The sequence below is a fragment of the Aquarana catesbeiana genome, linkage group LG04 (assembly GCF_042186555.1).
Source record: "Aquarana catesbeiana isolate 2022-GZ linkage group LG04, ASM4218655v1, whole genome shotgun sequence".
In the NCBI taxonomy this organism is placed as follows: domain Eukaryota; kingdom Metazoa; phylum Chordata; class Amphibia; order Anura; family Ranidae; genus Aquarana; species Aquarana catesbeiana.
In genome coordinates, this window is record NC_133327.1 from 336,884,225 (window position 1) to 336,908,247 (window position 24,023).

General features: G+C 42.1%; 1 protein-coding gene across 1 annotated transcript in view; it reads right to left on the reverse strand.

Moving 5' to 3' along the window:
- Positions 1 to 24,023, reverse strand: part of MDN1 (midasin AAA ATPase 1) — a 455,945-nt gene that overhangs the window by 346,985 nt on the left and 84,937 nt on the right. The window contains 7 exon segments of the mRNA XM_073628928.1: positions 1,051 to 1,259; positions 2,725 to 2,785; positions 7,960 to 8,108; positions 22,086 to 22,198; positions 22,823 to 22,858; positions 22,860 to 22,919; positions 23,008 to 23,089. Of these exon segments, the coding sequence (XP_073485029.1) occupies positions 1,051 to 1,259; positions 2,725 to 2,785; positions 7,960 to 8,108; positions 22,086 to 22,198; positions 22,823 to 22,858; positions 22,860 to 22,919; positions 23,008 to 23,089 (710 nt within the window).

The following is a 24,023-nucleotide window of genomic DNA, read 5'->3' on the forward strand; positions in this document are numbered from 1 at the left end:
TCCATGGGGCCACTGCCTCCCAAAATTTTTTTATCTTAGGACATGTCCACCATAAATGGAGAAAGGTGCCTCTGAGCACATCCCCTCCAACAACATGCATGCACCATTGGAAACATCTGTGCTAAACGTGCTGGGGTACGATACCATCTGGTCAAAAATTTATATGACATCTCCTGAGTATGGGAGCTTATTGAAGAGCAGTGAGTTATTTTAGTCATCTTTTGTATTTGTAAAGTTGAAAAATCCTGTCCTAGTAACCAACACCTTAAACACTGGCGAAAAATCTGAGATGCTCCCGGTATGGGCGGGGTTATATAGGGAGGCAACTTCCTGTTTAGGGTGTGCCAGTGTCCAGCACCTGAAGGTGGACTATAACCCACATAGTAATTACTGTGGCTCTGTGTCCCGTGCTGTACGATTAAAGAAATAACTATCTTTTATAGTGATTCTACTCAGGTGCTCCCCACCTCAAGGTAATAACCGCTCACCTCAGAGCATGTGACCTCACAATCAAGTTTGGTCAATACATGGTTGTGAATCACCTTAAAGGGTTCCAGGTTGGGTTGCAAGGTCCCAAACTGCTAAAAAGCCCAATGATGTTGCTTCGTCACATATAAAAATAGCAAAAAGAAACTATATAGTGCGATATAGTTTAAAACTATTTTAAGTATGCAAAACATAACCCTAGTTTAGGGTACTCACATGGGTCTAGTGCGTCAGTGCACCGCTCTATAACACGCCTTAAAAACGCCAAGATGCAGATGAGATCGTATGTTCCTACTCCTTCCGACAGACCAGCTGTCTCCTGCACCGTCAGTCCCCTCCCCTACACGTTTCGATACAAGGGAAGTGACATATCTTAATCAGGGGTGACCCTGATGAAGATACATGCCCAGGGGGCGTGTCTTCAAAAGGTTGCCAGTGTTTACCTAAAAAAAGTACAAGCCTATAACCCAAGCTCTTTGAATACTTTGCCTGCGTGCTGCACTGTACGACTAGGATAATAAAAAAAACTTCACGTGGATCTTAATTAGCAATTCTTCCACTTACCAGACTCTGCACCTTGAACCTTAGTCATGGCATTTTTCATAATATGCTGCATTAATTTCAATAAGTCTTGCCACCTTTTTTGCCTATAGCATGTCTGTATGTGTCCCAGAAAGGTTTTGTTCTGCTTCCTAGAGAATGTCTGAGTGAAAAGCTCTTCAAAATCTTCCCGCAGTGGAAGCCATATAAGTTTATGATCCACAGGTTTGTAACTAGAACCAGAAAAATGAAAAAGGTGGTAGTGTTCAACACATCAAAATAAGTGGTTTCTACAAAATACTAAGAAGCAGTTATTCCAAAATACAAGATTAAAAAAAAAAAAAAAAGGGCTAAGCAGTGAAAAAACGAAGACTTACACGGTTTACCTCTTCTAAAAGATAACTGGCTGGCATGTCGACCTCCTTACCTGATTTTTTTCCTTTAAAGTGGAAGTCCACCCTAACACTAAAATCGCTACATCTATAGACATCCATGATCTAACACTAGATCCCTGTAAAAGAAGAAATCCGTATACATACCTTTTTTAAAGCCGCTCCGGTCTGGTCTCCAGCGGCGGAAGCTCTGCAGAGGACACAGCTGACAACGGCTGTGAAATGAAAGGGATGCTACATCAGCCAGAGTTACTATGGAGCTTTCGCTGTCAGCTGTGTCCTTTGCACCCGCCTTCCACAGCAAAGCCGAAGCTGATAGCTCAGCGTGTGATCAGATCAGCTTCAGAAAAGGTATTTATACCGATTTCTTTTCTGCAGGGCTAGATAGGTTAGTGTTAGATCGTGGCTGTCTATAGATGTAGCGATTTAGTGTTAGGCTGCTTCTTTAACACTTTCCAAATCAATAACCCTGAAAAGCATGCCATTAGCCAGACAGATCTCTTGATCTGTATGTCTGTTGCAGATCAGTGTTACAAAAAATCTATACAAGAAGTATTTAATCACCACTAGGAATTATGGGAAAAAAAAATAAATAAAACCCTTTTCTTCATTTGCGTTATACAATTTTGCAAAGTAGTAATTTTTCTTCTTCACTGATGGGCACGCACTGATGAGTGCCCTGATTTTCAGTGTAAAAGTCCCTGTACCTGGAAAACCAGTTATCAGCTTGCCTTTCCTCAGACTGACAGTGCTGAGGAACGGAAATACTGATAACTAGCGTTTGTTTACATGTGATCAGCGGTGACTGGACAAAGCTAATTACATGGTAAAGGGCTTACAGCATCGGCTCTTTGCCCTGATCATTGATGCACTGTGTCCGAAGGAAACGGTTTACCACTGATCGGCGCCTACGCGCGATGTGAAGGACGTCATGACATCCAGTCAGAATGGCAAAGCCCCCACCTGTCTGTCAATCCGCTAAAGGCTGGACAAGAAGGTATTAATAGTACTTCAGTTAACAGAGCTTATGCATATTTTAGACCTTATAATGTATCATTTTCAGAATACTCAATTGTTGTTTCTATAGTAGGCTTACTACCGGCTTTAAGGCGATATGGACAACATGACCTTTACACAAGGACACCCAACATCCCTGGCCCAGTTTTCGGTCTATAGAGTTGCATGAATATGAACATCTTATGTAATTCCTATTTAACTAAAATGTCACTAGCTGAAATATTTATATAACAAATACTGTCTATATCTTATACACTGTTATAGATGAGGCACTGTACAATTTCCTTACCCTCCTAAGAGATCTGCTGTATCACTCTGCTGGTTCAGATTCACAATACGTAGGCGCTGACCTGTATATGAACAGAGGCAATAGAACCTATCAGAAAACATAAATTTGTCCCCAAACTAAAACTACAAAAAAAAAAAGAAAAAAGAAAAAAAGAAAAAAAGAAAAAAAAGAAAAAAAATTTAAAAAACACAGGAAATACATGTAAACCAAAAATCCTATTATCGTTATCATATATCCCAGGACACAGGGTATCCTCATCTCCATCAGCTATGGGATGTCCCAAAGCACCGAATATGAGCGGAGGACAGAATGGTAGCAAGTCAACAGGCCCCAAACAACTAAATCAGAATAGGTTAGAACCTCATTTGTAGCAGCCTGCAAAACACACCAAAGTTAGCATCCACAGATATTCTAACATCAACTTGGTAAAACTTTGTACAAGTAAGAACCAGAGCCCAAGTAGCAGCTTTCCAGACCAAATCCTGATGGCAAACAGCCTAGGACGACACTCCTGGAGTAGTGTGCCGTTACCAAAAAAGATGGAACATTTTCCTTCTTGGACCTTAAAGCGGATGTAAACTCTCACATATACACAGTGAAGTTAACAGCCTCAGATTATACAAAAGTGGCCATTACTAGTAAAAAAAAAAAAAAATAAAAATGTCATACATCTTTCCCATAGTTTGTAGACACTATAACTTTTGCGCAAACCAATCAATATACGCTTATTGCGATTTTTTTTTTATCAAAAATATGTAGAATATATATTGGCCTAAACTGATGAAGAAATCTATATTTTTTTAAAATTGTCGCTCTTTTGTGTAGAGCGCAAAAAATAAAAACCCGCAGAGGTGATCAAATCGCACCAAATCGCACCAAATCGCACTCTGTGGGAAAAAAAAGGACGCAAATTTTGTTTGAGTACAGCATTGCATGACCAGTTAAAGCGACGCAGTACCAAATTGTAATAAGTGCTCTGGTCAGGAAGGGGGTAAAACCTTCTAAGGCTGAAGTGATTAAGATGAAACAAAGAAAACTGTTAGGGGGAGGAAAAAAAAAAAAAAAAGAAGGATGGCTAAGGCCGTAAAACCACCTTGTCACAGTGGAGCACCGTGAGAGGTCCCTTACAAGAAAGGGCAACATATTCCCAGCGCTTAGTCACTGTTTCCCCAACTCAATGTCTTGAGTTGCATAATGTCTGTGTAAATTTAAAAAAAAACAATATTAATCTTCTAGGCAGTCCTCAGAAAAACTATAAACCCTCACCAGAAAATTAGGCCCTCAAATAAATGGGTCATACAGTGCCTTGAAAAAGTATTCATACCCCTTGAAATTTTACACATTTTGTCACGTTACAAGAAAAAATGTAAATGTATTTTATTGGGATTTTAAGTGATAGATCAACACAAAGTGGCACATAATTGTGAAGTGGAAGGAAAATGATAAACGGGTTTCAACAGTTTTTACAAATATGTGAAAAAAGTGTGTCGTGCATTTGTATTCAGCCCCCTTTAGGCTCGATTCACACCTATGCATGTTGCTTTTGAGCGTTTTTGGAGGTTTTTTTTTCATGCTTGGCACGTTTTTGAGCCGCATTTTTTTTTACAGTCTTAAAAAAAAATTACAAAAAAAATAAATAAAAAAAAAAAAAAAAAAAAAAAAAAAACACTGCAAAAACGCTGCAAAAACGCTGCAAAAACGCTGCAAAAACGCTGCAAAAACGCTGCAAAAACGCTGCAAAAACGCTGCAAAAACGCTGCAAAAACGCTGCAAAAACGCTGCAAAAACGCTGCAAAAACGCTGCAAAAACGCTGCAAAAACGCTGCAAAAACGCTGCAAAAACGCTGCAAAAACGCTGCAAAAACGCTGCAAAAACGCTGCAAAAACGCTGCAAAAACGCTGCAAAAACGCTGCAAAAACGCTGCAAAAACGCTGCAAAAACGCTGCAAAAACGCTGCAAAAACGCTGCAAAAACGCTGCAAAAACGCTGCAAAAACGCTGCAAAAACGCTGCAAAAACGCTGCAAAAACGCTGCAAAAACTGTGCACTTGCGTTTTTGATGCTTGTCCATTGAAAACCATTACATGCAAAACGCTGCTTTTTGCATGAAAAAAAGTCCCCGACCCTTTCCAAAAACGCAGAGATACAAAAAAGCATTGATGTGAACATGTTCCATAGGAACCCATGTTAAAAAATTCCCGTGCATTTCTGCAAAATGCATCAAAAAACGCGCTAGTGTGAATGGGGCCTTACTCTGATAGCCCTAACTAAAATCTAGTGGAACTAATTACCTTCAGAAGTTACCCAATTAGTAAATAAAGTCCACCTGTGCATTCAGAGAAGCAGACAAGAGGCCCATGGTAACTCTGGAGGAGCGGCAGAGATGCACAGCTCAGGTGGGAGAATCTGTCCACAGGACAACTATTAATTATGCACTGCACAAATCTGGCCTTTATGGAAGAGTGGCAAGAAGAAAGGCTTTTTTTGAAAGAAAACCATAAGAAGTCCTGTTTGCAGTTTGAGAGAAGCTATTTTGCAAAGAAGAATTTTCAAAAATTACACTGAAAACAAATGAACACTACACATTTCACATATTTGTAAAAAAAAAAAAAAAAAAAAAAAAAAAAAATGAACCATTTATAGTTTTCCTTTCACTTCACAATTATGTGCCACTTTGTGTTGGTCTATCACATAAAATATATTTACGTTTTTGGTTGTAACATGACAAAATGTGGAAAATTTCAAGGGGTGTGAATACTTTTTAAAGGCACTGTATCAAGCATGTGCAGCTATACAAATGGCCACCAGGTGTCCCTCTCTTTTTATCACCCATAACATCCAAAGTCCTTTACTTCTCATTTCCTCCCATAAGTGAGTAAAAAGAAAGAAAAAAAAATTAATCATAGCATAGTATTGCAAAAATAAGAAAGTACAAGTAACAATTGTACGGACATAAAAGTGAGATCTTTAAAAACAACCAACTGTGCACTAAATCATCTTCTCCAAACACCGCGCTGCACCCACATGCAATGGAATCTCACCAGAAAAGCTGACGCCAAACAATGAGCCCCTTAAATAACCAGTCCTGTGGGGCGGCAATGGTTTCCAGATTTTCGCCCACAGAACTGGTTAAGGGGCTCATTTTAAAGTCAATAAATACTACCCTATATAAAAACTCTTTTTTGGTCTCCTGGTTGGTGAGCTTTTTTTATTTAGTATGGTGTTCTCCCCACTCAACTTATGGCATTTACTGAGGAGTCCTAACTACTGATTGATGCTCATTCAATTCCTCTATCCGTGAGTGCATTGCTTGGGTGAAGGCTCATGTGTAGAGATTCTTATGCACCTGGTGATACCCAATGGATGTCATACTGTGCCCTAATATTTGCCATTTCTGTTGAGCTGATGGTACTACTGACAACTGTATACTGTCATGTAGGATGCAATAGCATCAGCCAGATGCGTGACAAACCCTGTGCCGACATGCGTAGGGGAGGGGCCAGGATGTTGGAGGAGTCAGCTGAGATGCTGATCTCTCAACACGGCTGTTAGAAACACAGAACCTTTTGCATAGTGGATTGGGAATTTTATGTCTAAGCTTTATATAGAGTGGTGCGCTGGTAGCACCTACAGCATGTGAGTACATTGGCTTATTTTAGACAATACATTTTTGAGTTAAAGCGGTATCACTATTCAGCCTAATTTTGATAAGAACCGAGGATATCTATATTGAAGCATCTGAGGATTTTCTGAGTCCAATAACCTTGAGCCCAGTGATGGTTCTACTGCTTGTCTGACCAAACTTAGCTGTGCGGTCCCATCCCCTGAGGTAAGCGCAATCACACAAGGAAACGGGGGGGAGCATGTGTGTGAAGTCACCAAGAGTTTTTACTCTGAAGCACCATCACAAGTCACTGAGGAATTGTCTTTGGAGCACTGTATATAGATAAATGGACTTTTGAAGGACTAATTATTTTCAATATTTTTTTATGTGTAAAATATATTGTTTACATTGGTTTATTGCACTTTAGTAATCTATATTATTTACAGTATATATTCTTTGCATTTGCACTTTATGGATTAGTTTCATGTCTGACTGTCAATTATGTAATATTGAAGCAGATTAATTAACTTAGTGTGGCACTTATGAATGTCATATGGACATTTGAACTTAACAGTTTACGGTTGTGTAATCATTGATATTGCCACTTTATAATTCTGTGTAAACCTTTCTGGTTCGTTTTCCATAGCGTGACTTCTTTTCGTTATTACATATTATACTATGAGGTCACAAAGTTAGTTGCTTCTGATATTTTTTGTAAACTCTTCACTTGTGCGCAGTATACGATTTAGTTTTGATAGTTTGAGGTGTTGACTTGCCCTCCAAGTTCTCTAAATCTCAATCCAAATCAAGAATCTGTGGGATGTACTGGAAAAACAGGTCCAATCCATTGAAGCCCCACCTTACAGCTTACAGGATGTAAATTATCAGTTACTGATGGCTTGGTGCTAGTTAAAGTAGTAGTAAAGTCAATATGTTAAAGACAGCTGACAGGAAGGGTTTTTATAACAGAAAAGACCCTAAAAGGACTCATGTCATAAATGTTGCCCCTTTCTGTCAGCGATAAGTGTGATCTGATCCACATTTACTGCCTGCTCTGTGTGCCATGGCAATGCGATTCCCGTGTGTGTGTGAGGGAATTACATCACAACAACCCAGCCATTTAAGCGGCTGGAGATACAGTACCCAGAAAGAAGACAGGGTGAAGATGGAAGCATCGGGCAAGCTGTGGTATCACAGCACTGGAGAGCTTTTTTTTGCAGGCAAGCCTGTCAGTGTACTAGAATGCAGTGCATACTAGTACATTATGATCCTGCAAGGGGCACTTTTTTTAAGCTTTTCCCAGAGACTCAACTACCGCTTTACCAGCAAACCTTCAGAGGTCTAGTTAAGTCCATGCCTTGATGGGTTATGGTGGGGGTTATGTTATGGCTGATCAGTATAGTTCAAAAGAGATGAGCAACATTTCTAAAAACCCTTTTCCATACTCTTTATGCGCTTACATTACATCCCCCGCCCCCAATATTTATTTTATGCCCAAAACATCACATAACTTCTTTTCAGCATCAGCAGCTAAACACAGAACTACAATATTTTTATTTTCGGTTTACTTCTCATTCAGCGTGATCCAATTAACCCTCGTCTTTATGAGACTTGCACTACACTTCAATTACCTGCAACATGAGCAAGATATTGGACTGTGGAAGTTTTGCCAGTGCCAGTTTCTCCCACTAACAGAACAGGCTCTCCTTTATTGACACACACTGCAATCTGTTCAATCAATATGGAGGATGGTCGAGTGGCAGCAAATGTAATCTTCTCCCTGTATATAAAACATATGTAAACATAGTAAAGCAAAAACATTGAATCCCGTAAAGGCAATATTAAAAAAAGAATAAGAGAAAAAGGATCTGAAATACTTTAAACAATGTTATCTTTAACACCTTCGCACCTAAAAGGTAAAACACATCTTAATGCCCAAGCTTGCAACTTTGACACGTGTTAGTAAAACTGTACATATTACAACTACTTTGTGCACCCAGGTGGATTATAATTTGTTTTTTTCAGGATAAATTGAGCTTTTATTTGGTAGTAAATAGTTATGACTGTCTGATTTTTTATTTTATTTTTTTTTATCATCTAAGTAAAAACTTCCCCCCCAAAAAAAATTCTTAAATTTAACTGTACACATTTCTAGCTACTACAAGATCCTTCTCCTGTTTGCAGCGATACCACATATGTGTATGTTAGTTTCTGTTTGTACCCGTAGTACAGCCCAGAAACCGTAGTGCACATTTTGCTTTTTTTATCCTGCCTAAAACACAATGACACTGATACTATTACTAATTTAAAAAAAAAAAAAAAATACCAAGCTTAAACTTTGACCCTGACCTCGACCCAAACACTCACCCTGGGGGCTGACCTAGATCAAACCTTGATCTAGGTATTTGCAAATTTATTATATTTTTTTTTTCTACATACACTCTTTTTTTCAATCTCTGCAAGGACAGAGAAAGATACAATGTATCTGTCTCAGCCAGTCACAGACAGAAGACATGAGGGCAGGCTTTAAAGTGACTGATCACTGATAGCCATTCAGAGGCTATCACAGCAGCGATCAGGTGACCCAGAATCGGACATTCCGGGTCCCGATACTTAGAACGGTGCTCAGTGAGACCCCGGTGTCTCTGTGCTGGGAGCGTCCCAACACAAAGCAAGGCAAATATGCGGACCCACAGAAAAAGAAAAAAAAAAACAGTCCAGTGATGCCGCATACTTGCATACTGTCAGCATAAAGGGGTTAAAGAAATGCAGTGAAAACGGCTTTTGGTATGCAGACTCAAATTCAGTAGAAAATTAGGATTTTGTTTTACCTGTAAAATCCTTTTCTTTGAGTATATCACAGGACACAAGAGTTTCTATTCAGGACTTCTTGGGTTATGCTGCTAGCAAATGAGCTGACAAATGCAATTAGAAATCATGCCCAACCCATACAAGGACCCTTGGGTAGAACAAAAAGGAAACCAGAATGTCAAAAAATAGCCAGAGACTGAAAGAGTTTTTACAGCCAAAGAATATAGCACCTTTTGTTTAGGCTGCTCAAGATTAGGACAAAAAGTAAACACAATGTCCCGATTCAGCTAGAACGAAGAAACAACCTTAAAAGCAATTGTAAAGTTTCTTATTATTTCATTTAAAGTAAACATGTTATACTTCGCTCCTCTGTGCAGTTGGTTTTGCACAGAGCAGCCTGGATCCTCCTCTTCTCGGGTTCCTCTTTGCTGCTTCTGGCCCCTCCCTCCTATCAAGTGCCTCCACAGTCCGCTGCTCCCATAGGGGCACTGTAGCTAAGTCACAGCTCTGTGTCCATTCAGACACAGAGCCCCGACCCGGCCCCCCTCTCCCCCGATTGGCTAACTGACTTTGATTGACAGCTGTGGGAGCCAATGGCACAGAATGCATTAAGATAAAAAAACCTTCTGTCTTTACAACGCCTTTAAAGGAGGAAAGAGGACTGAGGCCTCAACACACATTATGGTGAAAGACCAGGAAAGATTAATGCAGGAAACACAGCCAACTCAGACCCTGAGAGCCGAGGTAAGGGCAATAAAAAAAAAAAAAAAAAAAAACACAACCTTGCATGTCAGGAGCAACAAGGGAATCTCGAAGATGTACAAAAGGAGAAACTGCAAAACAGACCAGACCAAGTTAAGGTCGCACAGAGACAAGGTACCCCTGAATAAAGCCTTTAACCAAGAAGAGAGACAATAGGTCTCTACCTTGTAGAGTAGAGGATTTCATTTCATCTGTGCCCAGTCTTGCCAGGAAGAGTTAATCCAGCTTTCAGCTTTGAGCAATCCTCTTATCTTTTTTCAGTAAGATAAAAACTGACAGAGAAATAGGAGGCAGTTTTCCCCCTTGCTGTGAGTGAAAGGTGATTTCTTTATCTCATGCACTAGCCTGAGAGACATTTTGTGTACTTCACATTCCCCCTCCCCTTTCTTCTCCAGCTCTACCAGGGTTGGCTGCTCCACACCACAGTATGATTCATGTGGTGCCTTTCCTGGGTTTTGAATGGATGTTTCTCACCATGGAGTGTGATCCACAGATCAGTGTGAGAGGTGGAAATGCGTGTATAGTGCAGTCATCTCACAGGACGGCCAGCAGAACACACACACAGACAAGTGATTTGATTTAGGGGAGATGTATCTAGTCAGAGGAGAAGCCCCAGTGATTAGATTGTTATGGTGCAGTGTATGTCTGAGGTCTCCTGATCACAATTGCAGCATTCGCAAGGATGTGTTATGTGGGGGAGGGGGGACCTCCCACCAAGTCCCTACTCATGTCACCTGACTGCTCCCACCAAGTCCCTACCCGTGTCACTTGACTGCTCCCACCAAGTCCCTGTGTCACCTGACTCCTCCCACCAAGTCTATATTTTCTTGTACAAATATCACACTGAATATGACCCAAATCATAACCATCCTGCCATATCCATTCATCCACATGATACAGGATTTTTTAGAGAGTGTGCGGATAGGACACGTGAGTGGGTCAGAGAGTGTGAGGACATGATACAGGAGTTGGTCAGAGTGTGTGCGGACATGATACAGCCACTGCAAAATGTGTGTGTGGCTTAAATTGTGTAGCGGTAGCCCATAGGAGCTGCTGAGTATAATGGTCCGTCTGTCACCCTGCCCAGCCAGACACACATTTTTTTCAATCCTCAGACAATAAAGCAGTCCTTACATTTTGTTTTTGTAGGGATATTAAACTTGGATAGGCATGGGGACTCATGATATGGCCGGGTGATCAAACATTCGAACATGGGTCTCTATATACTTCCTGTATATACATCACTCCATTTCTCCTCCTGTACATCACTTCCTATCTTCTGAGTATCACTCCATACTCCTGTACATTGCTTCCTATCTTCTGACTATCACTCCGTACTCCTCCTGCACATCACTTCCTATCTTTCGTTCTCCAGACTAGCTAGCACTGTAAGGCCTGACACTGGCTCAGCCAGGCCTAAAGCAAATGCCCTTCACAGGTAGGTTATGGTACTAGCTGTCCCACATGAGGCTACTGATCCCAGTCAGCCCTCTTCAGGCCCTCCTGGCTGCAGCTGCCCGACTCCACTGCCCACGACACCGCAGTCCACTCAAAGTCACCTGTGAGGATCTGCCGAGCTGCTGAAGAGATCCGGGTCCCTGCCTGCCTGGTCTGTAGCCAGGGAAATTCAAGGTAACAAAATGGCAGCATATCCGGAAGTAAAATCAAAAGAATTTAGAAATCCCATAAAATCAAGCGAACATGACAAACATCGATCCAAAAAAGGTGCTCAGTGGACACTTTTCACACAGATGTGCTTACTCATCAGACGCGTCCTCTGAGCACCTTTTTTGGATTGAGGTTTGTCACGTTCGCTTGATTTTATGGACTTTCAATAAATTTTGTTGATTTTTACTTCTGGATGTGCCGCCATTCTTCTTTGTTTCCATTGGATTTCCCCAGTCCTCCCAACTGTGCATGCCACTCATAAGCCCTCTTGGCTGCAACCGATGGTTCCTCTCCCTGGAGACTTGCACGGCAGTACTCTCTCCAGCTGTCCTCTTGCTCCTCCTGTCCAGGACACCTCCACATTTTCATAGAGAGCCCTGTCCGCACCCAAGCCCAGGACCAAGGTCACACACCCCAAGATTGGGAAGCTCCCTTCAAGGCCCCGACAGCCTCAGTACTCCATCTCCAACTCTTCCACCCGACAACTTCTCCAAAACTGAGCTGACCCTGGGTATTTGAGGAGGCCTGCCCCCTGCCAATTCCAAGTTGGGGATTGATCAGGGCTCCTCAGAATACCCCAGGCAACTCCACCTCCCCTCTCCTCCTCTCTTTCCAGAACCTTCTAGAGAGCTCTGGAAAGAAGACGGAGGTCTTGGTGATGCTGCCTGTGAGTCACCAAGCTTCTACCCTGATATAAAATTATATTATATTCCATGTTTTAATATCAATTTAAATTGATATGAATTTATTGTTGACCATTATTGGCACCTTTAGTGCAAGAAAACCTCAAGAAAAAATAGTCTGCAGTCACTAACCATCTCTTGTATCATGTCCTCCGCAATCTCTTAAAGCGTTTGTCAAACCCCCCCCCCCCCCCCCTCAAAAAAAAAAAAAAAAAAAAACCCATTTGGCGACCTGTGTACCCTAAAAACATGGCTGATCCTGCCTGGCTATATCCTCCCCTCTGCAAACAGAACACGATTAATCATGGCTGTTGAGCATCGTGGTCCATTTGTGCGATTCCGTCAGCCGCAGCCCTGCAGCTCTCCTGTGTCTGTATCTCGTCTGACTGTCTCTCCCCCCCCCCCCCCCCCATACCAGTGACCCCCCTGCTCCTGCTTATCTCAAATCTGCTACTAAATGCTCACATCCTCTGTGTACCATTATAAGAAGTTTCCCTGTGCCTTGGTTCTGTACAAAATCTGCCCGATTGTACCTGTATGAGCGCCGCACCCTCCGCTCAGCTGACACACGTGTCTCTCCCCCTCCTACCTGGCTGACTTCGTCAGCGGGTGGGCTCGGCTCTGCCCACTGCAGCTGTGAGCTGGATATACAAGGGAGGAGAGGAATCAGCTGAGCGCCTGGAGCAGAGCTCATACAGGCACAATCAAGCATATTCTTTACAGAACACAGGCACAGGGAAACTTCTTATTATGGTACAGAGAGGATGGCAGCATTTAGTAGAAGTGGTTTAACAACTACTTTAACCTTAAACACACTGGAAATAGTATTAGAGTCTCAGCAGGGCCGCTGGGGGATCGCCAGCTCTCCCGCACCAGGCAGATCTGCCATCTCAGCAGGGGGGCCCGGAGGTAGAGCGGGCGGAGACTCCTAAATCCTATCCACCAATAAGCTAATCCACCGCTGTGCAGCTGTTTGAGAAAAAAACTTCTCTGGGCCCCGTGTTCAGTGAGGGTCAGGGGACAGAAAGCAGACTATTTAATCACTTTCGGCTTTAGGTAGATTAATACGCCTGAAATAGTCCGCTCTCTGTCCCCTGAACACAGGGGGCCTGGAGAATTTTTTTCCTCAAAACCGCTGCACAGCGGGGGATTAGTGTATTGGTGGACAGGATTGGGAAGTCCTCGCCAAGTCCTGTAATTGACGTTCCCTGAAGCTGGCTTCCAGGGCTCAACAGTGCTGAGATGCAGGACTCAAGACCATTAGGTCCCACTGGACTGGGAGTGACCAAAGAGCGGCCCCCACAAAACTAGCTATGTCAGTGTACCAAGCCCTCCTGGGCTAATTCGGCTAACACTATTATCAGTGTTACCACCTCCCGGATTGTTTGCAAAAGATGTGGGAGAAGTCAAAACAGAGGGGATGTGTCAAATAAGGGAGAATTGGTCCCTAAGGTGTTACGAGTGCATCTGCCCCTATTGCCGGAGGGGCTTTCGTCCCAGATACAACCTGTTCCTACTTGTTGTAGAACATGAAATCTAGTAGATCCAACTGCAGAGTTCCCCCTGCTATTATTCTATACCTGGAATATGTACTAGTGATAGAGACAGCACTTGTACTGTCTCAGACAGAATTTGGTTCACCTTCCCTTCCTGAGCCGCATGACACCTGGTGCCACCCTGGGGGGAGATATATACGCCCCTACAGAGGCATTTCCGGGTTAAACCTACAACTGGTTTGTCCCCACAGCCAGAGCAAGGCATACTGGCTCAAAGTTCCAAGATATTAATGGGCAGTATTTTCTCCTGTCGAGACAAAGTCCACTGAACTAAAGCCACCTTCAAACCAACTGGAGAAGCTGGCATCAGTGGTTATTATCTTCCCAATCCCTTCTCCAGATTTCGAACCATCAACCACCAATTTTAGCTCTGCAATATCCTGGGAACAGAGCCCTCCGGCAACCTGATGCCCGGATCATCATGTTCCAGACAGAGAATGATCCTCTGCAAATGATCTGGAGTAGGACTATACATAGGGAACATGCCTTGACTTGGACAGAACTTCCTCCTGCAGAAATGTATCAAAGGAACATCTGGAACAGACTGCTGCCTGAACAAAGATTGGCGTATACCAAGATTGGCACCCCCTGCATTTTCAGCAAGTCCAACACTGGGCCTGGGAGCTTTGTGAACCCTCGGAGCTGTGGCCAGCCCAAAAAGCAGAGTCACAAAAATAAAAAACATATGACACTGCACTGCAATTGCAAAAACCCTTGAGGAGCTTGAAAAAAAAGCGGCACATGAAGATACGTGTCATTGATGACTATGGACCCCAAATCTACCTCTCGTAGAGAAAGAGGAGAGAAGAAGAAGTGGAAACTAACCAGGAATATTTGGAGGACCCAATGCTCTGTGTCACATCCTCAAGAAAAATATATAGGAAAAGGAATTAGCCCCAGGGATTTTACGGGCACAGAGAAACGTGTTAATAGGGTACACCAAAATTGGAGTAAAAAATAGATACATTTTATACAAAAATACACAATGGAATAGAAATGTACAAAAATTGTTGTTAGGTGATTTTTGTACATTTATATTGCATCGTGTATTTTTGTATAAATAAAATTTACCTATTTTTTACTCCAATTTTTGCGTACCCTATTTACACATTTCTCTGTTCCCGTAATATACCTGGGGCTAATTCCTTTTCCTATATACCTCTCATAGAGAGGTCAACACTAAATGGACAGAGCCCAGCTGAAACAGAAGCATGCCCAGCAGCTTAAGATCTAAGCTAGACTATGTCCCCCATTTGCTTTTGGGACTGCTACCAGTTGAGTTTTTTTTTTTTTTTGAAATAATGAGCCCATACCCCTGCTCCAAGAGTTAAATGCAAGGCAAAAGACTAACGACTCTGTGGCAGACCCTGAAGGCCCAAAGAGGAGTACCTAACCTACCAAACTTCTGCCGGCTAAAGATGGAGCAAAAGCACCTCAGACTGCCCCAAGTTCCTATGGCCTGAAATACTCAAAACACAGCAGCCTCAGATGCCTCCCTCACCCAGGTGGTATTCCCAGGCAGTCTCCCATCCATATACTAACCAGGCTTGTTCCTACTTAGGCTTCGATCCAGAGATCAGGCATTATCAAGGTGATGCGGCCGCAGTCTGACAAAAAATAAGCGCGTCAGAAAACACTGCAATGCCAAACACCACAGTGATTCAGATTCACCTGACACTACTGTCCATCGGGAGATGTGCACACCACCAGATCACTGAACCTGAGAGCGGTGCACCTGCCTCCCCTGGCTGCCTCTTTTCTGAAACCATTTAACTGCTGTAACAGGTAAATAATGTAGCAACTATGCAGGCCTAAAACAATGTTGGTTTACAGCTATGCAACCCCTTAGGTATGCAGGTACCCAGGTATGCCATTATGTAGGTACCTAGGTATGCAAACGTGCAGGTATACATAAAATTCTTGCCATTCATGCATGCAGTTCAAGGCAAATAACCACATATGTATGTTTCCCAAGGCAAATAAGCACATATGTATGCAGTTTAATGTAAATAAGCACATGTATACAGTTCAAACTAAGCATATATGTATGCAGTACAAATGAAAACATGCCAGCCTGCGTTTAAGCATTATGCATTTATGGAAGCATGTGTTCATGGAAGCATGCAAGTATGTGCTTATGCAAACATGCAGTTAGGCAAAAAACCAAACTATGTATGCAAAAATGCATTTATGCAATACGTACCCAAGGAAACATGCATTTACGCAATAAGGAAGCATGCATTTATGAAACGTTTATGCAACACGTATCTATATAACATGTGTTTATGCAAACATGCGTTTACACACACACGTGTATACGCAAACATGCATCTATGCAACATGAATCTATGCCAATATGAGGTTATGCAAACATGCATCTACATATATCTATGCAACATGCATATATATACTTATGCACACACATCTATACAACACGTGCCTATGAAAACCTGTTCCACGCAACACTCGTCTACACAAACCCACCATCGCGGCCAGCCTTGGGGAGCTGCATGCCGGGCGGATGGCGCTCGCCCTCTACAAACATTTGCCTATGCAAGCTTGTGTTATTCAAGCAAGCAAACACGTGTCTATGCAAATATGTGCCTATGCAAGTAAACATTATGAAACATATATACTATGCTGCACCTGGGCCCATACTAGTTTTAGTCAGGATCAGCCAAGTACATAGGCATCCAATGCAGCCTCTATGCTACTTCAACAGCCTAAAACTAAGCTTCTGCAGACCAAATGCATGCTATTCTGGAGACAACTCCTTAAAGCGCACCGATGTCCATGATCTTTACTTATGACACATGTATCTATGCAACATCTATGCAAAACGTGTTTATTCAAACATGCATTTAAGCAACAAGTTTGCAAGCATGTATACTATACTGCACCTGCTCAACTGCACCTGGCCCCATGCTAGTTTTGCAGGATTAGCCAAGCACATATGCATCCCATGCAGCCTTTTTTTCTGCTTCAGAGCAGCCTAAAAGTACCCGTATATGGGGTGTATCAACTTAGTTTCACAGGCCCACCAGATTAAGCAGCAAGTATGCAGTATATAATCATGACTTGCCTGGCAACACATTTCTTCCGTAGTAAAAACAAACTTCATTAGTAACCATAGGCTACTGTTATGTCTCAAGAGGCCTTGCTGGACCTGCTGTCCACATGTACACATGGCCGCCCCTCCACAACCTGCCTATATGGAAATAGGCTATACTGAGCGAGCCTGCACCCTCTAGTGGTTGGAAAAACAGCAGCCCACTCTTAAGAAGTGCACGGAGCGTGATTAAACAGCACACAGCCCCCAGTGGCTACTGAGAGAAAACCAGACCTAAAAAAAATTTAAAAAAATAAAAAAAAAAAACTGCAAAGATACAGACCTGCCATTCCTGCTGCAGGACTCTGAACATAACAGAAGTCCAACCTTCACAGCGGGCTGTCATAAAAGACCCTCAGGGACTGGGTTCCCCTTAATCTGGGGTCAACTCCCCTGGACCTGTATAGCACCCTGCAGGAAAGCACCTTGGTTAGAACAAACACCGCACAGGGTTCCATTATGCAGGGTCCAGCACCATAAGGCTGTATTACAGGCAAACCTCAAGGAATCTTCTCTCCTTCCCATGAGGCTCAGGTACCATCCATTTTGGTTGACAGCTTTTTCAAACGGACCAGATTGAAGTCCACGATTCTTAATAGAACCGTCCAGACCTCCAAGAGCACATATATTACATCAGTGACCACCACCTTACAGACACTGGCGAAAAAACAGGAGGCACTTCCTGCGTAGGAGGGGTTATATAGGGAAGGACTTCTTGTTCGACTTATCTGCAGTGTCCATTCACCAGTGAGTGGCGTATAAACCCAGATAGCAATGGCTGCTTTGTGTCCCGTGATGTACAATAAAGAAATAGTTTTAAGTTGGAAAACAAATCAAAGGAGTCTGTGCAAATTGCCCCGTTGGAAACGTCTTAGGTTAACAAAAAAAGGCAAAATCCCTTGAAGTGTATTTCCCTTCACTTCCCGTCTTGGAGACGAAGAGGAAGTAAAGACAATTGACATCTTAAACAGCTAAATGGTCAAACACGCTTGTTACCCACTCAAGGGGGTGCAGATGTAGAAACCCACGGCAACCACAAAAGGAGATGGTGATGGATGAAAACACATATGAGGAAAGAAAAGGTGGACACACTCTAAGTGTACACAGTAACAGTTCTTTATTATAAAAGTCTTAAAAAACACCATGCATGAAGTGCAATAGCAGCAGTCTATTGGAATATAAATCACTTCAACAGTCGGTTTGTATGCAACAATGACATCCGTGTGGAATATCAAATAAATGTGCAATAGCAGCGGTCTGTGAGGATGCACAACACTCCAACAACTGGTGTATAGGCAAACAGATGACATCCAGTGACATCCGTGGTAAAGTAAATATCAGAACGATGGTCTGTAAGAAGCAACAGTATCAAAGGCTGCGGATGGCAGCACAGACGAACAGCGGGTGACGTCAGCGGTATAGCTCCTCCCCCCGTACGCATGTTACGTCCAAGGTGGACTTCGTCAGCGGTGGGTGGAGCAACAACCATCACCCCGATGTTTATATACAGCCCAGTTACCATGGAGAGCGCAAGACGCCGGCAACGGATGCCGGAAGCACCTCCATCTTTCATATGAATATGTAGCGCTATCCAATGGGGACATAGACAACAAGCCCTCAATAATAAAAAAGCACAATAATAATCAATCTAGAATGCTAAAAATTATTAAAATAATGTTAAAAAGCATATATAGTAGAAACAATAAAATGTCATTATGAACGTATACCCGCCTTCGTCTGTGATAGAATGTATAAATATAATAAATTTATAAAACCACTCATTTATTTGAAATAAAACAACTAAGGTCGAAATCGGCGTTAAGGCCCCTGGGGGATTAAAGTTTGGGTTTCATGAATCCAGAAAGACTTGCGTTGGCTAAGTTGGCAAATGAAATTTCCCCCCCCTCCAGTGACGATTAACCTTCTCCAAACCCCAGAATTTAAGACATCTGGGATCCCTATTGTGAAAGTGTCTAGATACATTATGTGTCCTAAGTCCCTTCTTTATATTGTTGACATGCTCTGCGATCCGTATCGTGGGGGGTCTCGAGATCCTCCCCACATATTGCAACCCGCAGTCACACTCTAGTACATATACCACAAAAAGTTCTTTTTACAAATTCTAGGTGTTGCGATGGGTGCTCGTTTTGCACCTAGTGTAGCAAACCTCTTCATGTCACTTTGGGAGGAGGAGATGGTTTATAATAGGCCCGCCTCCCTAAAATGTTATCAACGCTACATTGATGACGTGATCATTATTTGGGAGGGAGATATGGTAAGTTTACAGCTCTTCATGTCTAAGCTCAATGGCAACAATAAAAATATTAAGCTTACATGGAATGCCGATGCTTACTGCATGACATTCCTTGACCTAGAGATTTTTAAGGAAGGACAGTGTTTCAAAACCAGAAATTTTTTCAAACCCACTGATAGGAATGCTACATCCCAATGGATAGTTGCCACCACCAGTCTTGGCTGTGTAACATACCTAGGGGGCAGTTTATACGTTTAAGACGTAATTGCTCTAAGGAGGAGGATTATTTTACACAGTCCAATATACAGTCCAATATACTGGCAGAGAGATTCAGACAAAAAGGTTATAATACAGAGAATATAACCAAGGAAATTCACACTGTTGGCAAATTGGATAGAGCCACTTTGGTGACAGACATTAAAATAATTTAAAGAAGTCAGGCAGGATTATGAATTTAAAATATTAGATTTTAATATACAACAGAAAAAGATTGAAAAGATTATGAAACATTGGGATGTTTTAAAAAAAAAAAAAAAAATAGGGTCTTAGGTGCAGTTTTACCTCCTCGTCCTCCTTGTCCCCCATGTAGACAGTGTAAATATAATATTTAAAAAACGCAAGGATTTTAGTGCCCCAACCACTGGCAAAACTTACCCCATTAACAACCTTATTACGTGTAACACTGTCGGGTGGTATATGTACTAGAGTGTGACTGCGGGTTGCAATATGTGGGGAGGACCTCGAGACCCCTCACGATACGGATCGCAGAGCATGTCAACAATATAAAGAAGGGACTTAGGACACATAATGTCTCTAGACACTTTCACAATAGGGATCCCAGATGTCTTAAATTCTGGGGTTTGGAGAAGGTTAATCGTCACTGGAGGGGGGGAAATTTCATTCGCCAACTTAGCCAAAGCGAGTCTTTCTTGATTCATGAAACCCAAACTTTAATCCCCAGGGCCTTAACGTAGTTTTCGACCTTAATTGTTTTATTTCAAATAAATGAGTGGTTTTATAAATTATATTTATACATTCTATCACAGACGAAGGCGGGTATATGTTCATAATGACATTTTATTGTTTCTACTATATATGCCTTTTAACATTATTTTCTGGCATCCGTTGCCGGCGTCTTGCGCTCTCCATGGTAACTAGGCTGTATATAAACATCGGTTGACGATTGTAGCTCCACCCACCGCTGACGAAGTCCACCTTGGATGTAACGTGCATACGGGGGAGAGGAGCTATACCGCTGACGTCACCCGCTCTTCGTCTGTGCTGCCATCCGCAGCCTTTGATACTGTTGCTTCTTACAGACCATTGTTCTGATATTTACTTTACCACGGATGTCACTGGATGTCATCTGTTTGCCTATACACCAGTTGTTGGAGTGTTGTGCATCCTCACAGACCGCTGCTATTGCACATTTATTTGATATTCCACACGGATGTCATTGTTTCATACAAACCGGCTGTTGAAGTGATTTATATTCCAACAGACTGCTGCTATTGCACTTCGTGCATGGTGTTTAAGACTTTTATAATAAAGAACTGTTACAGTGTACACTTAGAGCGTGTCCACCTTTCCTTTCCTCATATGCGTTTTCATCCATCACCATCTCCTTTTGTGGTTGCCGTGGGTTTCTACATCTGCACCCCCTTGAGTGGGTAACAAGCGTGTTTGACCATTTAGTTCATTCAAATGGTCCATCATATCCGGTAAGAGCAATACACTGATGGAAGGATTTCACAACATGAATTTTGACTACCTCTAGTCTGTCACGTGGTGGAAATTTTACAGAATTTATTGCCTTTTTTGCGCTGCACTGGTTTACTTTATATACTGATTTTTTATAGGTTTTGTGATTTGCCTTGTAGTGTTCAGCTTGCAATTATTTATTTTATTTAGGTTACCAGTGTGCGCTGATTGCCTTTTATTTTAATCTTAAACAGCTGTCTGAAACATACTTGACCCCCAGTTGAAAATTCCCCACACCTTTAATATAAAGATTTCCCTTTCTGTCACAGTGATTGTGTTCAACAGGGGACATTATTTTTGTTTATAACCAACTGATTGTTCTCTGGATTCAAACCTGCAAGCCAAGTCATTATACACTGTCTTCAGGCTTTTGCTGAACCACTTAACCATTTCAATACCAGGCACATAGACACCTTCCCGCCCAAGCCAATTTTCAGCTTTTATTGCTGTCACAATTTGAATGACAATTGCGCGGTCATGCTACACTGTACTCAACTTTTTTTTATCATTTTGTTCCCACAAATAGAGCTTTCTTTTGGTGGTATTTGATCACCTTTGCGGTTATTTTTTGCGCAACAAAAAAAGACCGAAAATTTTGAAGAAAAAAAAAAGTTTTTCTTTGTTGAACAATCAGCAATAAACAATCAGCGCAGGACCCCCCCCCCCCAACCCCCCCCTGTCAGGAGAGCAGCCGATCAGCTCTCCTCTACTCGCGTCTGTCAGGCGCAAGTGAGGAAAAGCCGATCAACGGCTCTTCCTATTGACTGGATCAGCCGTGATTGGACACGGCTGATCACGTGGTAAAGAGCCTCTGCCGGAGGCTCTTTACCAAGATCGGTGGAGCGGTGTGTCACATTGCCGCGATAACTGAACCACCGCCCGGCCATCATCTGCTATGAGCTGGGCGGGAAGTGGTTAAACAATGCTTCTGCACTTGGTGCCACTACCTGATGCTCTGCCATCACTACAACTATAAACCTAAACGGCTTAACTGTTTATGAAACAGTAAGTCTGTAACCTTTTAGATTCAGTAGCTATTACCAAACTATTTAGAAAAGGGGCAAACATTTACTAAGTTACTATGAGATTAAACAAGAACGTCCAGAACATAAAAAAAAAAAAAAAAAAAAAAAAAAAAAAAAAAAAAACTTACTTGTGAACACGAATTGTATCAGTTTGTTTTCGAAGCATCTCCACTCTTCCAACAGAGACATCCAACTCTCGGACAGCAATCTCTGGCTTATAAAGCTGGCAATAAAATTCTGCCTATAATCATAAAAAAAAAAAAAAAAAGAAGGACGTATGAGTTGCTAATGAGTCAGCTGTGGTTAAAAACATTGAAAGGGGTTTTTATAGGTTTTTTTTTTATTATTAATAAAAATAAAAGTTATACTTGCCTGCTTTGTACAAGGGTTTTGCACAGAACAGCTCCGATCCTCCTCTTCTGAGGTGATCCTACTGCGCTCCTGGCTCCTTCCCTTCATCGGGTGCCCCAACAGAAAGCGGCTTTATATGGGGGCACCCGTGCAGGCTCGCGTGAGTCCCGCTGCTGTGTCCATTGACACATAGGGACTCGGCAATGCCCAGCCCCCCGCCTCCCCCCACATCACTGGATTTGATTGACAGCGGCCGGAGCCAATGGGCTCGTGCACATCACTGGACTGGATTGGGCTCAAGTAAGAAAAAGGGGGGTTTGGGGGCAGCTGCAACAAAGATGTTTTTTCACCTTAATGCATTAAGGTGAAAAACCTTGAGACTTTACAATCACTTTAATACCAAAATATATGGCAAGATTCACGTCTATACTAAAGAGGAAAGATGAGAATTGAATATGAAATGAAGAGCATGGCCTGCATAATAGGAAATAATAAGCAGCATTTAACTACTTACTTTTTGCTTAGAAATATTAAATTTGCTTCCAATTATTTTCAGCAATCTTGAGTTTAGTGCAGGGTTTTGAAAGCATGCCAGTGAAACAGTCAAGGGCCTGGAACACAAACACAAGAAAAGTTAGGCTTTTGTATTTATTCAGACAATAGGTTACAGGGGCACTACTGTTTATCAATTTATCTCACCTCATGAAATATATTCAAAGCCGTGCTTGATAATGTGCCATCAAAGTTATAGTCAATTCTGTTACACCACTTCAGTAAGTCTCTGCAAAAGGTTATAAGCAACAAAACGGCCATAAAATGATGAAATTTACTCATCAATTTTTTTTGTAATATTCTTCAAACAAACTATTTCGCCAAATAAAACACTACAAACAGCCTGGGCTCACATATTGTTTATACAAGGCAACATCAACCAAATAGTCTTTGAAAGCGCAAACAAGTCACATGTTTAAAATATGTAAGCTTTAAAAGGTTTTAAAGATAGTTTACCCAAAAAAGTAGCCTAAAGAGCTTAAGGTGAACCCCAAAATAAAAAAAAAAATAAAATAATCCACTGGACAGGTACACAATCCATTGGTTTGTTAATCAGTTACTCATGTTGTTAATTTACAAACACACTCTGCATCACAGAAGAGACCATTTAGCAAGATCAACCACCTAAAATCTTCATTAGAATGAGTTCAGCTTAACCGCTTCTGGACCGCCCCACGTACATTTACTGCGGCAGGGCGGCCGGCCGGGGCGCCAAATCACGTATCTGTACATGATTTAGGGGGCCGCCGCAAGCCGCCGATCATTTAATAGGAGAGAGCGGCGGTGCGCCCATGTAACCAAGCACACCGCTGCTTTGTCAGGGAGGAAAAGAGAGATTGTGCTTCAGCTAAGCTGAATCACTCTCTCTTCCTCCAGTGAAACCACACCCCCCCCCCCCACCACGGTTGGAAAGCACCTCCCAGGGAACACATTTAACCCCTTGATCACCCCTGTAGTTAACCCCTTACCTGCCAGTGTCATTTATACAGGGATCAGTGCATTTTTTTTTTTAGCTGATCACTGTATTGGTGTCACTGAACCCCAAAAAGTGTCACTTAGGGTCAGATTTGTCTGCCGCAATCCCACTAAAAACCAGAAAACCCGCAATTACCAGTAAAAACAAATTTAAAAAAATAAAATTTAGTCCCCTAAATCTATCCCCA